This window comes from Eleutherodactylus coqui, chromosome 5 (assembly GCF_035609145.1).
Source record: "Eleutherodactylus coqui strain aEleCoq1 chromosome 5, aEleCoq1.hap1, whole genome shotgun sequence".
Taxonomy (NCBI): domain Eukaryota; kingdom Metazoa; phylum Chordata; class Amphibia; order Anura; family Eleutherodactylidae; genus Eleutherodactylus; species Eleutherodactylus coqui.
In genome coordinates, this window is record NC_089841.1 from 141,321,598 (window position 1) to 141,337,190 (window position 15,593).

Genomic DNA, 15,593 nt, shown 5'->3' on the forward strand with positions numbered 1-15,593 from the left:
ATATGCAACGCCCGCACTAGATCTAAATTATGCAGGGCCTGTTCTTCTGGAAGAACCGAATGGGGAAAAAAAAGATGGTAGAACAATATCCTGATTGAGGTAGTAGTCCCAGACCACCCTCAGCAAAAAAGAAGTGTTTGGGCGAAACACCATCTTGTCCTGGTGCAGAATAGTGAATGGTGGCTCCACGGAGAGGGCTGCAAGTTCAGAAATTCAAAGTAAAGAGGCGACTGCCACCAACAGGGTCACCTTGAGGGTCAAAAGACGCATTGATATGGATTCTAATCGTTCAAATGGATGTGACTGTAATACCTCCAATATAAGATTAAGGTCCCACGGAGGAGTGGAAGACCGAAAAAGCGGGCCAGTGGCAAAACTCCCTGCAAAAAAGTACGTACCTCCGCCTCACCTGCCAACAGAGATTGAAAAAGAATAGATAGGGCGGACACTTGAGCTAAGACCCAATCCTAAAGTAGGTCCAGACCGTCCTGTAAAAATGCCAGGAGTGGAGCCATAGGAAAATTAAATGGATGCGTGCTGAGGCCTTCGCAGCAGTGAAAATAACTCCTCCTAATGCGATAATAGATTTGGAAGGATGAAGCGTTTCTGGCCTTTATCATTTTATGAATTACAGTCTGGGAGAAATCACGCTCTATCAGAACCGCGGTCTCAACCGCCATACCACCAAATGCAGCCAAGGTAAATTGGGATGGAAAAAAGGGCCCTGCGAGAGTAGGTTGACTGAAGGTGGAAGGCGCCCGGCTGTGTCGTCCAGCAGCTCAATGAGATCTGAGTAGCATGCGTGCCGGGGCCAATCTGGAGCCACCAGGATAACTGGGCGACCCTCCATCTTGATTTTTTTGAAAAGACGCGGAATCAGGGAAAAGAGAGGAAAGATGTAAGAGAGCTGAAAGTCCCTCCATAAAATCACGAGGGCATTTCCTGCCAGAGCCAGAGGGTCTCGAAACTGAGACATGAAGACTGGCAGCTTGTGATTGAACCTTGACGCCATCAGGTCGATGTTTGAGCTGCCCCACCTCTGACATATTGTTTAGAATACCTCCACATGGGGATTCCATTCCACTGGGTCAACCGTCTTCTGACTGAGGAAGTCGGCCACCCAATTGTCCACCCCGGGAATGTGAACTGCCGAGAGAGCCAATAGGTAAACCTCGGCCCAGTTGAGGATGTTGGCTACTTCTGCCATGACCCCCGCGCTGCAGGTTCCACCCTGGTGGTTCATGTATGCCACAGCCATAGCATTGTCAAACTGAATCCGCTGTAAGGGAGGGGCAAAATAGTGGAAAAAAAAGTTATGGGAAGCGCAGATTCCTGTGCAGCCCACTTTCCTTGAGCTGACCAACCCTGCCATGTTGCCCCCCCAACCAGAAAGGCTGTCATCTGTCAACAGCAGGCACAGAAGAGCCTGGAAGGGGCGTCCCTGCCAGGCCTGGGGAATACTCAACCACGACCAAAGGGAATTCTGAACCTGGTTGGAAACCCGAACCCTCTAGTAAAGGGAAGCTATGGTCCTGTCCCACTTGGACACAATGAACCACTGCAATGTCCGTGCATGGAATTGGCCAAAGGACACCGCCTCGAATGCGGCGACCAGCAGCCCGAGTACGCTCATACAATGTTGTAGAGTTACAGGACTGTTCGCCATCAGGGAGGGTGCCCGGACCTGAAGCTGACGCAGCTTCGTTGGCAGAAGACAAACTTGGGCCTGGGCTGTGTTGAACTCAAGCCCCAGAAAAATGATGTTCTAAGTTGGTATTAGGGAAGATTTTTGGTAGTTGACCATCCACCCTAAACTATACAGAGTGTCTAGGGTGATATGCAGGCTCTCCAGATTGGCCAAGCAAGATGGGGCCTTTATTAAGATATCGTCTAGGAATGGGATGGCCACTGCTCCTCTGGAGTGAAGAAGCACCATCACTGAGGCCAGAATCTTGATGAAGACGCGAGGGGCAGTGGCCAACCACAACGGAAGTGCTACAAACTGGTAATGTAGAGTAAGTGCTGATGCGCTTGACAGATGGGAATATGCAGGTAAGCATGCTTGATATCTATGGATGCCAAAAACTCCCCTTGTTCCATAGACGCCACCACTGATCTGAGGTATTCTATGCAAAAGGGTCTGACCCTTACGTACCGATTTAGACCTTTGAGATCTAATACTGGACATACTGATCCATCTCCTTTTTTTGGGGATCATAAATATATTCGAGTAAAGCCTCTCAAAACATTGGTGATCCGGGACAGGGATTATCACGCCCTGCTGCAGCAATATGTGATCTGCCAGAGAAAGAAAAGGTCTCAGCCTCCGTGTGGCACACCTGGTATTTTTGACACTAAAAACCAGTCGTGGGGCTGGGTCATGCACTCAATTGAATACCCAGACGAAATGACCTCTTGAACCCAGGAATCTGAAACCTGGGACAACCAGGTTTCCCTGAACAGGGACAAACGACCATCCACCCTGATAGAAATGGGCGGGGGCAGACAGTCAAAAAGTAAACCTGGCTCAAGTTGTCTTGGGGGCGCGGGCCCATGTGCGCCAGGAGGCACGAGACTTGAAAGAAGGACTCTGCCCGCGATCCTGCAACCCTGAGTTGCCCTCTGAGACACGAGGGCTTGGTCGGCAAAAGGAGGGAAAACTAGACCTCCTGTGCTGGGTAGTTCTCGACATACTTGGGCTATTTTGGGGCAGGAGAGAACTCTTTCCCCCTGTTGCATCCACTATGATTTCATCCAACTTGGCCTCAAAGAGTTTGGACCTAGCAAAGGGCAGGCCACTAAGGGCTTTTTGGATGAAACATCTGCCTCCCATGATTTCAGCCAGAGGCTGCGATGTGTAGCAACCGAGGCTGCAGAAAGACAGGATAAGGGTCTTGTGTTATCCAGGGAAGCCTAACAAATGAACTTCCTGGCCTGGTCGATCTAGGAAGCCAAAATGCCTAGTCCCTCCGCAGAGACTCCAGACTGGAGGCCTCTGTGCATCAACCTGGACCATTCTCTTGTAGCTTTACCCACCCAGGTGCAAGTGGACACCGGTCTGAGGGAAGATACTGCGGCCTCGAAAGAGGCCTTGGCAAGGAATTCAATTTTTCTGTCCCATGGATCAGCAAGCGCAGCCACATCTGCCATAGGAGGGGTGGTAAGTTTTGGACTGAAGCAACTGCCAATTGGTTTAATATGTCCAGAATCGCCATTGAGGCCCTAGATAGGTCTGCCACCATCTGAGACAGAGGGGGCCACCCATTCCGGCTCACTGACCTGCCAAGGCCACATGAAAAAAGAGCCTGCTACCGCCTCGAACGACGCCTGCCGCGACTGGACACAGTTTCCACCAAAGGACTCTGCTTCACCGCCAGGAAATTTGAACTTACATCGGGAACAAGCATAGTATGTTGTCCTGCCCCTGGGGGCCTGTCTAGTGTGAGACAATTTTGGTGCTGCCAATAGCCAAGTGCAGGGAGAAAAGTGGAGATGCAGCCAAGTCACTGTTGCCTGTACCGCCTGTGTTTGTCAACTAGGACCGTGAATGACCGGAGCACAACATATGTTGAAATTAGTGTGTCCAGAAAAGATGACCTGAAGGACGCCTGTACAACCTCAGGGTCTTTTAACTACATGTGCTCTGCGTGCGGATGCGTTGAGAAGGAGAGGGAGGGAAATGGGGAGAAAGAGGGGAAGAGGTGGTAAGAGGGGGTCGCTACTGCCACCCGAAGCACATATCCGGGAGCAAGCCCTTTGGATGCCGCCCGTGACATCAGGCCGTCAGCAGGAGCTCTCGTGCAACAAGGAGGTGGGCCGACTGGCATGCCTCCAGCCTCATGGAACCAGGGATCTTGCCTTGAGGAACGCGCGCCTGCCAGGACCACCAAAGAAGCCATGCTGCCTCTGCAAAGGTGAGCACCCCGAGTGGGTCCGGGGAAAATGCCTGCCGATGGTGGGACTCAGGTGGAAGTGCCAGGAGGGACGCCCCCCAGCTGAAACATAGGGGTCGCAATGGGGAAAGGGGGGAAACTCCACTGATGCAGCTAGTGTTGCCTACTTACCCATCTTCCTACCCACTCCCCACGATTCCCAGGGGAGGGGTGGCTCCAGGAGGACCCAATAGCTAGCGGGTCACGTGCTGGAACCCAGCTGTACTACCTTGCCTTCAAAGGTAGGGCTGGCAATAGACAGGAATCAGCTACCCATTCACCATTCTAGTGTGGGGGTAGAGCAGAGAGTAATGCTACTCCATCGACCTCTTCTGAGCAGCCCGGGAGGACCACCGTCCACTTGTCCTTCTCCTATAGACACGAAGCTAAAAAGTGCCTGCATGGGGTTATACAGCAAGTGGAAGTAGCAAGCTCATTTTCTACTTAGTGTCCATCTCATAGTCAAGCTGTCTACTCAATCATACGAACGAGAAATCAATTTTTTTTTTTTACTTTCAGATGATTTTTAATTTCAATCCATATTTTTCTTTTGTTTTTGGTAAAAAAAAAAAAAAGTGATAAAAACGCAATTGCAAGTACACCTATTTCATAATATGTTTAGATAATCATAATTGTCCATTAGGTTACACTTGTGATCATCCTCAGTTTTAACAAGACAATTTTGGCAATCAGTGTGTAATATATTAAAAGGGGTTGTACCACCATTGCAATAATTCCCGATCCATAGGATAAGGGAAAATTGCTGATCGGTGAGTGTTTCAACACTGAGACCCCCGCTGAAGTGCAGAACAAGACTTCCATGCCTCGCTATCATGGCACTGCGGATGCCGCTTCTTACCCCCACTGACGCCACTGTGAATGGAGTGCTGGCCAAGCATGAGCGGTCATTTTTCAATGTGGCTGCTGCAAATAGCCAAGCGTCACCTGCTCGGCTATCTTCGCAGTCCCACTGAAAGTGATTGGAGTACTAGTGCACTTGCGCGACCATCACTCCTTTCAGCTTTCTCCTCACTGTAAGATGTGCAGTAACCCCACAGTGAGGAGTACTGGGGACTTGGGAACCCCAACCTGGAGATCAGCGGGTTTCTCAACAGTGCGACCCCCACAGATCTGCAAGTTTTCCCCTTGCCTGTGGATATGGAATGACTTGCAATTGTAGTACAACCCTCTTAAGGAATGGGCCTCGTCTTGATATACATTTTTAAGACAACATTTTTTGTTTTTATTGCAGAACACCCCACCCCACTTCTCAGATGGGTGTGAGCACTTTATTTAGTGCTGTGTGGTTAAAAAATCCAGTGTAAAAACCACACACTTATGATGCGATTATTTGCTACGGGGTCTTTACAGGTAAAACTGTAAAAAATGTGAGTTTTCACCTGTAGCCCCTCTTCTTAGAGGCCAACTACAATCAGCATCTGGACCCCCCTGCTCATGTGCACTGTCTCTGCAATAGATCAGCATTCCTTCCTAGTCAGTGAATGCTACGTCACAAGGCTGTGACCTTCACTGACCTGCCGGAAGGAGAATGTGCGGAATGCACGCTTCATAACAAGACGGCAGGGTGGAGGTGAGGTGACCCAGAGGGGAGAAGAGGATGGACAAGCTCAGGAAAAAGAGATGCCTTAGGGCTCCTGACCAAGTGGGAAATTTTACTGCGTTCCCAGTGGCCATTGCTATGGAAAGAGCAGCACCCTGTCCACGAGCAGAGAATCATTGAGATTCTCGCTCACGGCCGGCAATCTGCAGCATTCTGCGAATTGCTGCGGTTCTCAGCGGTAAGCCTTTCTGTTAATAGTGTATGCTGTGAGGGATAAAAGTGTGATCAATTTATTATATGGATCACTATAGAAGTGATGATACCAAACAAGTATATTTTGCTTTTTCCCTTTTCTTTTTAAAACAAAGGTCATTCACATACCGCTCACTGGTGCTCTGCACAGTGTGACAGCTACCAACTTCTTCCGACAGCGCCTGCTACCACACATGATTGTACGATTCAATTAATTGGGGAGTGCTAAATCGGCAAATTAATCTAATTAATTTGATTAATCACCCAGCCCTAATTAAAAGCATTCTTTTTTTAAATTCCAACCAAGAAGTTGGAATTAGAATGGGTTCATTTTTTGTTAACCCCCTTTCCCCCCCTCACTCCCAATAAAACACCCCAATTCTGCTCTATCTCTCTCCATTCCAGTGGTATGCATAAAATATAGGGTGAGCACACTAGCAGTGTCAGAGCAATGCTTTAGATATCTCTTCCAGGAAATGCTTTCCTAGGCGCAAAGGTTCTTACAGTAATTGCACCGGAACAGACTTTTATCACCTATCCATAGGATTGGAGATAAAAGTCTGATCACTGGGGGTCTCATTGCCGAGATCCCTGCCAATCACGAAACCAGGAGGGCCCTATGTCCCCTTCTTCTTGTCACTGCGGGGTCCCTTCTCTCACCCACAGTGATGTTAGACTGAATGGATTCATTGTCACGCATGCATGATCGCTGCTCCATTCAGCCAAGCACCTGTATCGCATACAGTAAGGTAAGGGTGCAGTAAGCCCGCAGTGTGGAGGATAGGGAGAAGGGAAACCCTGTTCTCGGGATTGGTGGGGGTCTCAGCAGTAAGATCACCTGTCACCATAAGTTCACCTATTTTATGGACAAGTGATAAAAGTTAATTCTGGTACACCAGCTTTAGGTTATAATCATGATTGATGTGGTGAGGCAGAAACCAGAATGAGAATGTGTTTGAAGATTCACCCATGGTGAGTCCAGCCTTTTTTTAAAAAAATACTAAATACAGTAACATACTGCAATCCAGTGCAATACAGCAATATACATACATGCATATACCTTCATCAGTTTAATTTACCTTCTGGTTTTGCATCTACTGCTGCATGTCGCATGTTTTTCAACTGCTGCTGTGCTCTTTGCAACTTTTGCTCTGCACTAAAAAGCTGTAAAACACAACCAAAACTACAGTATTACACTTACAATATAAAAATATCTTCATACTTGTGAATAAAAATAAGGAGATAAATACTGACAAAGTAGGGAGTATGAATAGTTTCATACAAAACTTTTTGGCTTTGTGTTTGGGATACCTTCTGTGCAGAAAGAATACAAATCCTAAATAATCCAGTTGGCGTTGGACTGGCATGTCTCAGAATCATTCTGATGGCCTACCATCAATTTATACAAAATATGAGCATGTCCATGGGGCTCATAATAGTCTCATAAACTGGGCCTACCAGAGGATCTCCTGGTAAGAAACATTGTAGCGTATCGCATCAGAGAAAATGCCTCTTAAGGCCTTATGTCCACAGGTGGGTTGGATTTTGCGGGCAGGAGCCGGCAGCAAAATCCCATCCTGCCCGCGGCAAGAGGACATTACTTACCTGTCCAGATCCTCTGCGTAGCTGTGCGGGTCTTCCATCTTCTCCACTGCGGGTACGCTGCCGCACATGCGCAGTAGAGTTTTTTCATTACTACTGTACAATTTCCTCTATGCTACTGCTTCAGCAAGTGTGCTACAAAGAGATAGGGGAGCAGGATCTTCTATACTTTCTCTGTGTGGTTTCTTTAGGAGACATCACGCAGCTACTCTAAGGCTGCGTTCCCATGGGACGGAAAGCTCGCGGAATGTCCACAGCAGGACCAGGCGGAAATTCCACGAGATTTCCACAGTGGAAAGGCAGCTTCAAAACCTGCGCCATTTGATGCGGGATTGAAACGGCTTGTTTGTCTGTATTCCGTTGTGGGAATCTCTCTCCATAGAGAGGAGAGACCCCGCAGCAGAAACAGCGATACAATTGACATGCCGCGGCTTTGAATTCCGCACGGCGTGTCAGTTTCATTGTGGCATGGCCGCAGCGGACTGTCCGCAGTGTGTGGATGAGATTTTTGCAAATCTCGTCCACTTTGGTGCTTAGTCTCGGGCTTAAGATTGCAGGTCGAGTTCCCGGGAGGACAGTCCGCAGTAATTCCACCTCGTGTGAACCTAGCCCATTTAGACATAACGATTATCGCTCAAAAGCCATCTTTTGAGTGATAATCATTGCGTGTAAATGTGCCCATCTTTCAGTTTTCTGCTGAACAATGGATTTCCGTTTGGCTTGAAATCCGTTGCTCAGCAAAACAGCTGATAAGATGGACTGCACACTGTGTTCTGCCCGGGGACCACTGATGACAGCTGATTACATTGTCAGCGGGTGGGTCTATGAATAAATTCAGCTCCCAGCAGCTCACATGCTACTAATTGGTACTATCAGGCATTAGTACCCATTAGTATATTATGCAAAGTGATTGCTCAAAAGCCATCCTTTGAGTAATCATCTTTGTGTCTAAGTGCACCTTAATGCTCCTTTTTCCCAGTATCCATTGACTTTTATAGGCAACTGTAATCTATTCGTTCATTGAAGCTGTATCCTCTTTGGAGACAGACTTCCGTCTGTGAAATCAGAGTGATTGAATGGTTCCGAACACGGGGGGGGGGGGGAACACCTGATAAAGTTATGAAAAAGCACTATTCTGTAAGAAGATATATTACAAAGTTTCATATATTTACTTGTATTGCTGATTTAGGGAAAGTCATTTATAATCTTAGGTACAAGTTAAGGCTTATTCACACAGTGCAGACTTGGTGCATGTATACATAGTTTTTGTTTTTTAATCCTTCATTTAACAAGATGAATGGAAAGAACAAAACGCAGACAGACATTCTCTTACAGTTACTCTAAACAGCTCACACAAATGTCAATTATCATAATAAAAAGTAGAAAAGGATAACATTAACATCTCAGAAGAGCAAATATAGGTCTCAAAAATGCAATAAAAAAACACCTGTTGTCCCGCTAAGTCAGACACCAAATTGTTTAAAATTAGGAAACTGCACTAGAAGACCTAAGACAAAAAGAAGGGATAATACAAAAGGGGCAAAAGGGATAAAGATAATAAAAAGCGATGAGAATCTGTACTTCCTAACGTCAGGTTCATACAGTAAAATGAGTTGCATAGTCCAAATGATTTTGAAAAAAAGACTCAATGGAACCAGTGCTTTATGGAAGCATCTGTGGTCTAAAGGCCCTTTTACGTGCAAAGATAAATGCTTAAAATTCATTCAAAAGATAGAGAGAATGACAGTTTGAGTAATAATTCTGTATAAGCTGCTAATAGGCACTAATGCCTATTAGCAAATTATTACCTTCATTTGCATGTAAATGAGCAGGTGGTCTGTTCTGTGCATGCAGTTCATTTGTTCTGCCATGGAGCTGCCTGCTAAATACAATGTATTCAGTGCTCTCTGTGGAGAACACAGCATGTGGTCCCTGCTATCAGTTCTCCGGCTGAACGATGGATTTTATGCTCATCTAAAAATCATCATTCAGCTGAAAAGTGAAAGATCGGAGCATTTACACACAATGATTATCGCTCAAACAATAGCTTTTGAGCGATAATCGTTGCATGTAAATAGGGCTTAACAGAGTTAACTAATGTACGCCACTTGCATTGTTTTATGAGCTATAGTGGCCTAGAACTAGAGACTAGAGACCTATCATGGAAGTCATTCAAATCCTTCCACTTTGGTGGAATACAGTTCTCCCTGCTGTAATAAGATGATGTAGGAGAGAATACTTGTAGTGCTGGAGAAGCATATGGCTGTGCTGCATTAGGAGTTAAAGGGGTTGTCCCGCGCCGAAACGGGTTTTTTTTTTCAACAGCCCCCCCGTTCGGCGCGAGACAACCCCGATGCAGGGGTTAAACAAGAACACCGGACAGCGCTTACCTGAATCCCCGCGCTCCGGTGACTTCTTACTTACCTGCTGAAGATGGCCGCCGGGATCTTCTCCCTCGGTGGACCGCAGGGCTTCTGTGCGGTCCATTGCCGATTCTAGCCTCCTGATTGGCTGGAATCGGCACGTGACGGGGCGGAGCTACACGGAGCTACACGGAGCCCCATTGAGAAAAGAAGAAGACCCGGACTGCGCAAGCGCGTCTAATTTGGCAATTAGACGCTGAAAATTAGACGGCTCCATGGAAACGAGGACGCCAGCAACGGAACAGGTAAGTGAATAATTTCTGATAACTTCTGTATGGCTCATAATTAATGCACAATGTACATTACAAAGTGCATTAATATGGCCATACAGAAGTGTATAGACCCACTTTGTTTCGCGGGACAACCCCTTTAAGGAACATGAAAGAGGGGGTCAGCACATAAATAAATGTAAATCTTGTTATTTGTATAGCGCCGATCAGGTAATTTATTTGTGGAGCACTTTCAGGTAATTTATTTATAACCTCCTACTAAGCTGGGTACTCATTTTACCAACTCCAGAAGGATGGAAGGCTGCATCAACCTTGAGCCGGCTGCTTGAACCACACGGGGATTGAACCTGCAGCCTTCATGTTGTGAGTGAGAGCTATATTAAACATACATATACCTGCTTGATCACAGTCTAAAAGTGGAAAGGAGGTCAAGGAGAGCGCCAAACACTTTTCCAGATGTTAGCTGGTAACTTATATCAACTCACCTGGTGCCAGACATGACACCCTAGGGTGAGCATGTCAGCACCTAGTGTCCAGGCAGGCATATAGCATTTTTCTTTCACAAAAAATCCACCGAGTTGTATTACAATGGAGAGCTGCAGGTGTCACCCAGAAAAATCCGAACCTCCTAAGAGGTCGGATCACACAGAGATAAAGAAAAAGAAAAAATAGGGCTCCTGCGCTACTTTATATGGAACAGGGACGGATTCTTTTTTTAAAAAGAATTGCAGCGGTCAGTAATGATTAATAATAAAAACATTTATTAAACATAACAATTTAAGGTCACAGCCTTATATAAAAAGTATATAGATACTTGCAATGCGAAATATGCGACGCGTTTCGACGTGCTAGACGTCTTTCTCAAGCATACATGAATACCAATCAAACCGGGACAGTTTTGGTTACTTTCACAAACAAACCTCCAACAAAGGAATGGTACAATGGCATATGATTGTGCAATCTAGTAGTTGTTTTATGAACTGGGTTAATAGCTGATTCCTTCTGTCTGGTACAAACTGAAGTCTTTTGAAACAAGGTAAAATACAGTCTTCCACTATTCTGGGAGAAGAGGTCATCAGGCCAGGAATCGTCACCAGAGGTATAATGTGAACAGCATAGCTGCAGTGTAAAGTAAACAAGGGGAGTTGGATTTCAGACTACTCGAGACAATATCTTTATGTTTCTTTGATTTACTTTGCAGTTCTTATGATGCATAATGATGGCAATTTAGTGTAGGCTATATGCCAGAATTGTACAGAAGAAAAGTTATAGATTTTGGCACATGCCTGCTTTTCACAAATTTTTCTGATAATTTTCCTTCTTGAAAATTAGGCAGGGCTTAGCTGGACAGACATGTCCCTCCAGGGCCTGGCAAATATACTACAATTTATGCCAGAAACTGATGGAAATTACATTGAAAATGTAAGCCAGCTCATAGCTGCTGTAGATTTGATTATCTGGTGAGCAGAGCCCAGCAATGTGACGAACATTATTTAATACAGTAAATTATACGCACATCTTCTTACAGCATTGTTTATATCAAGACAGGTGTAGGAAACACTTGTCTGGATAAATTCACCTCAATGACTTTAAGAATTGCATACATTGGGGATTATTTAATATTCAAAATATTACAGTTTTTTGTCTTTGCTGCTTGAGCCACATTGATCATGTGTTTTTAGACGCTTTCAAACTGTTTTTTTTTTTACTTCTCTGAAAAGGGGCGTGGCCTAAATTATGCCAAAAATTGCTCGAAAATTCAAATAATAGGTGGTCTAAACTTAGACTAGACAGTCATAAAATGTGACAGATTTATCACTGAGTGATAAATGTGGCGCATTTTAAAACAGTCTAGTTTACGTTTGCACTGTCTAACTTTCAAATAGTATTAGAAAATAGGTCGCATTCTGATGGAATGTACCTGATTCCTTTGTTCCTGTTTCTGTTGGGTCAAAGATTCTTCTCTTTCTTTTTCAACACGCAGCTGACTTGCTATTTCAAGCATACGTTGATGATTCTGAACTGTCTCCACCTATAGTAAGCAATGAAGGGGTGCAAATGACTGAGATCCTAAAGAAAATAAACATATATATCATATGTAGCACAGGTCAATCGTAGGGCCCTTATACATGAGACGACCTGCCGGGTGCAGATGCCTATCAGGTCATCCCTTCGATAACCGTTCCTGTGCATTGCTCAGTGAATGGAGGCAGAGAGGGCCGAAGATAGTTCTGGCCCATCCGCCTCCATTCATAACAAACCGGCAGGATTCATAAGTGAATGACTTCCTGTTTACACAGATCAATCCGTCATTCACTTTTCTGCATGCTGTCACTGAGCAACGAACAAAAAGCAAACAAATTCTCATTTGTTGTTCAGTCGGGCATGCATTGACACTGAACAATAATCATTCAGAGTCCCACTGGATGTGGGAATCTGAACAATTTAGCGCCTCATGTAAAAAGGTCTTAGCACTTCCTTTAAATGTCCATTACTCCTGGCAGCTGACAGAAAGCTATTGGATTCAAGTTCCTTAAAAATGTTGGCCTCCAGCCTTAGGAGATCCCCTTTCTGTCAGTTGCACTGGTATCTTACTTACTAATACAGCAACATGCAGCTTCTAATCTGTGTTTGCATTCCCTCAGCCAACAGTTTTAACTTTGAAATGCTACAGTATCGAATGTATTCTCACCCTTTTTTTAAGACGTTCAACTCTCTTTATTAGCTGATCCTTTTCCTCTTCCATTGCACTGATGTCCTGATAGGAGACAAATAGTAATTAATAACATAGTTTTATAAGTTACACAACAGATTTTTGTCAAACTTTTGGCCAGCTGTAAAAGGGTGATAAGCATGTTTCTATATTTTAAACATATCACTATAAAAAAAGTCTGTGCTGAAAATCATTTGTATAGATTCTGTATGTTGTTTGTACAGTTTCTCTGGGAACTCGGATTTCCATTCACACTGCAAAAGTTATATTTATAAGTTAACTGGCTGAAGAAATTAGAGTATGAAACCACATGGGCTCAGAGAATAATGAAAAGGATTAAAATCTGCACGCCGGAATAACTAAATATGTTGGTTCTATATAAGCAAAAGGACATCTGTCAACATCTCTACAACTACTAAACCAGGGAGCAGGGAGACTGACATGGTAGACACACTATACTTACCTCCTCTGCTTCTCTACGGGCTGCAGGAGCTCTTAATCCTCTTTTCAAGCCACCTTGCACCATGGAGTGGTTCGATGGACAGTTCACAGCTGATAGTGGTCTGGGCTTTCTTCAGAAAGAGATTTGTCAATCCTTTTCCTTGGCTCTTTATTGGGGTTGACGATGGCATACTGAAGAAAGTCCAGGACCGCTACTAGCAGTAAACCACCCATCGGACCAGTCCAGGGTGATTCACAGCGGCAGCTTGAAAAGATGATTCTTGAGTTCCTAAGGCAGGCTGAGTAGCAAGGGCAACAAGTTTAGCCTGTCTTCCATATCAGCTTCCCTGCCATGATACTGGGATGCTGGCAGATGTACTTTATGCTCAACTAAACTTGTTTCACATCAATCCCAACCAAAAACTACAGAAAGAAAAGGTTTTGCAGTAAAATTTCAAGTGTAAAAAAAAGGCCCTGAAATTTTGCAAATTAAGCTACTAGAAATTTTGATATCTAGCATGAGAGACAAAAAAAGCACACCAAAGTAACATTACCCGTCTAATCTCTGCAGTTGAGAAGCCAGATGTTTTTAGCTGCTCACACTCCTTATGAAGGGTTTTGAAGTTCTCCATTAGTTCTTCATACTATAAAGAAAAATACATGTCTTACAGCAGAACACACTTCGAATGCAATTTAACCAGAACAACATAAACTATATAAACCTGTAAAGTAACAAGTTATTTTAATCTAAAGTCAATTTAAATGTATGAAAAAGGAGCTAATCTCTAGGATCATTTCCTGTTCGTTGGGAGCCCAACTGCCAGAACTGAAAAAGGCGCATAGGTGCGCCGAAAATGCGTTGCATTGGAAAATTTAATAAAATAAGGTTATTTAACCATTAGACCATATAGGCCTTGAAATCACTCCTAGTCCCAGAGCGCTGATTTTTTTTCTTCTATCTTTATCCTATCGATTGATTTCAATAGGATTTTCTAAACGTCAGTTATGCTCCGCTAGGTTCTCTTCAGTCTGATTTCCATTTTATTAACAGAAAAAAATAGCGCAGACTGCAGCACTTTTTTTCCTGCAATGGATAACAAAAAGAAATGAACCTTTTGATCTATTCTGGATTACAGGACTGAACGGAAAGGTTTCTGTTTGGTTCCAATTTTGTTGTCCATTTAGTGGATCCAATTTGTAAATGAGCATGCGTCAAAGAAAACAAAGAGACGATGAGACAAATCAGTTATAATTGGAAGTCATAGAAGCTAAATTGAAACAAACGCAAAGAAATGGTTTGCTTTTTGACAGATCTGTCTGCAACATCCGTTAAAAAAAAAAAAAAGAAAGTTTCCATTTGGTTCCTTTTTTCTACCAGCATAAAGTAAAAAAAAAAAAAAGAACACGGAAAACAAAACACTGATAAATGAGCCTTAACCCCTTAGTGACAAGCCAATTCTTTGCTTTAAGGACCAAGTGATTGTCATCGCTGCACTGCAAGAGCCATAACTTGTTGACATTGCTATAGAAGGGCTTGTATTTTTTTTTTGGTAGGCGGGTGGGGGAGTTGTATCTTCTAATGGCGCCACTGTGGAGTATATATATTGTATAACTTTTGTTACATTTTTTTTTAGGAGAGGGGTTGGGATGGAAAAACCCCTCAGAAATTCCTCCATTGTTTCCGGGTTTTGTTTTTCCAGTGTTCACCATTCAGTAAAGATAACATAACTTTCTTATCTTTAATATTTAAATATCTTTACATTTCCCCCTAGCCGTTTTCTATCAAAACTAAATCTAGAAGGTGTGCATTTCCGATAAACAGAATACATTGTATACTACACGGAAAGGACGCAGTGTAGCATGGCCGTATACTTCCAGTCCAAAGTAAATACAAGGATTTAAGAGAATCACATTTATAAAAGATAACTGCCAACTCTTCCTAAAAGAAAACGGGAAAATAATCTCATTTTACAGAAACATAATTTCTGAGGAGGTCTGTGGCATTTAACAACATCTTGTACCAGGCAATTGTGCTCGAGATTGCCATGTAAACAGCATGCTGGGCAGTCTTCCAGAGATCTTGATAACATTCTGTAGATGATAAAAACGAGGAAAACACTCCAAAATTCATTTCCTGCTAAATGTAAGTCATCAGTTGAGAAGGCTGCTGAGCCGGTTATTAATGTGTCTAATTGTAAAAGCACAGTAGAGAAGCACATATTAACACAGTTGTCGGGGATCAAGCCTAACTCGTTATTAATTATAAATGTTAGCCGCTAACATTCTTCCATATTGATCCGCTTAATTTTTCTGCAGATATTTGGTGATAATTCTGAAGTTGGAAGCCCACGATAAATTGACTCAATAATGCTAATTATGGTAAACTGCAGATCTAAAATCTGTTCTGTAACCTTGAAGTGAGCAGGAAAGCATTCTGCT

General features: G+C 43.9%; 1 protein-coding gene across 2 annotated transcripts in view; it reads right to left on the reverse strand.

The window, feature by feature from the left end:
- The window catches only part of IFT81 (intraflagellar transport 81), a 135,207-nt gene that overhangs the window by 93,336 nt on the left and 26,278 nt on the right, over positions 1-15,593 (reverse strand). For both annotated transcript variants that reach the window (XM_066603266.1, XM_066603267.1), the window contains 4 exons: positions 13,709-13,798; positions 12,693-12,758; positions 11,922-12,032; positions 6,825-6,909 (listed from right to left, as the gene is read on the reverse strand). In XM_066603266.1, coding sequence (XP_066459363.1) covers positions 6,825-6,909; positions 11,922-12,032; positions 12,693-12,758; positions 13,709-13,798 — 352 coding nt within the window. The remainder of the gene's footprint in view (positions 1-6,824; positions 6,910-11,921; positions 12,033-12,692; positions 12,759-13,708; positions 13,799-15,593) is intronic.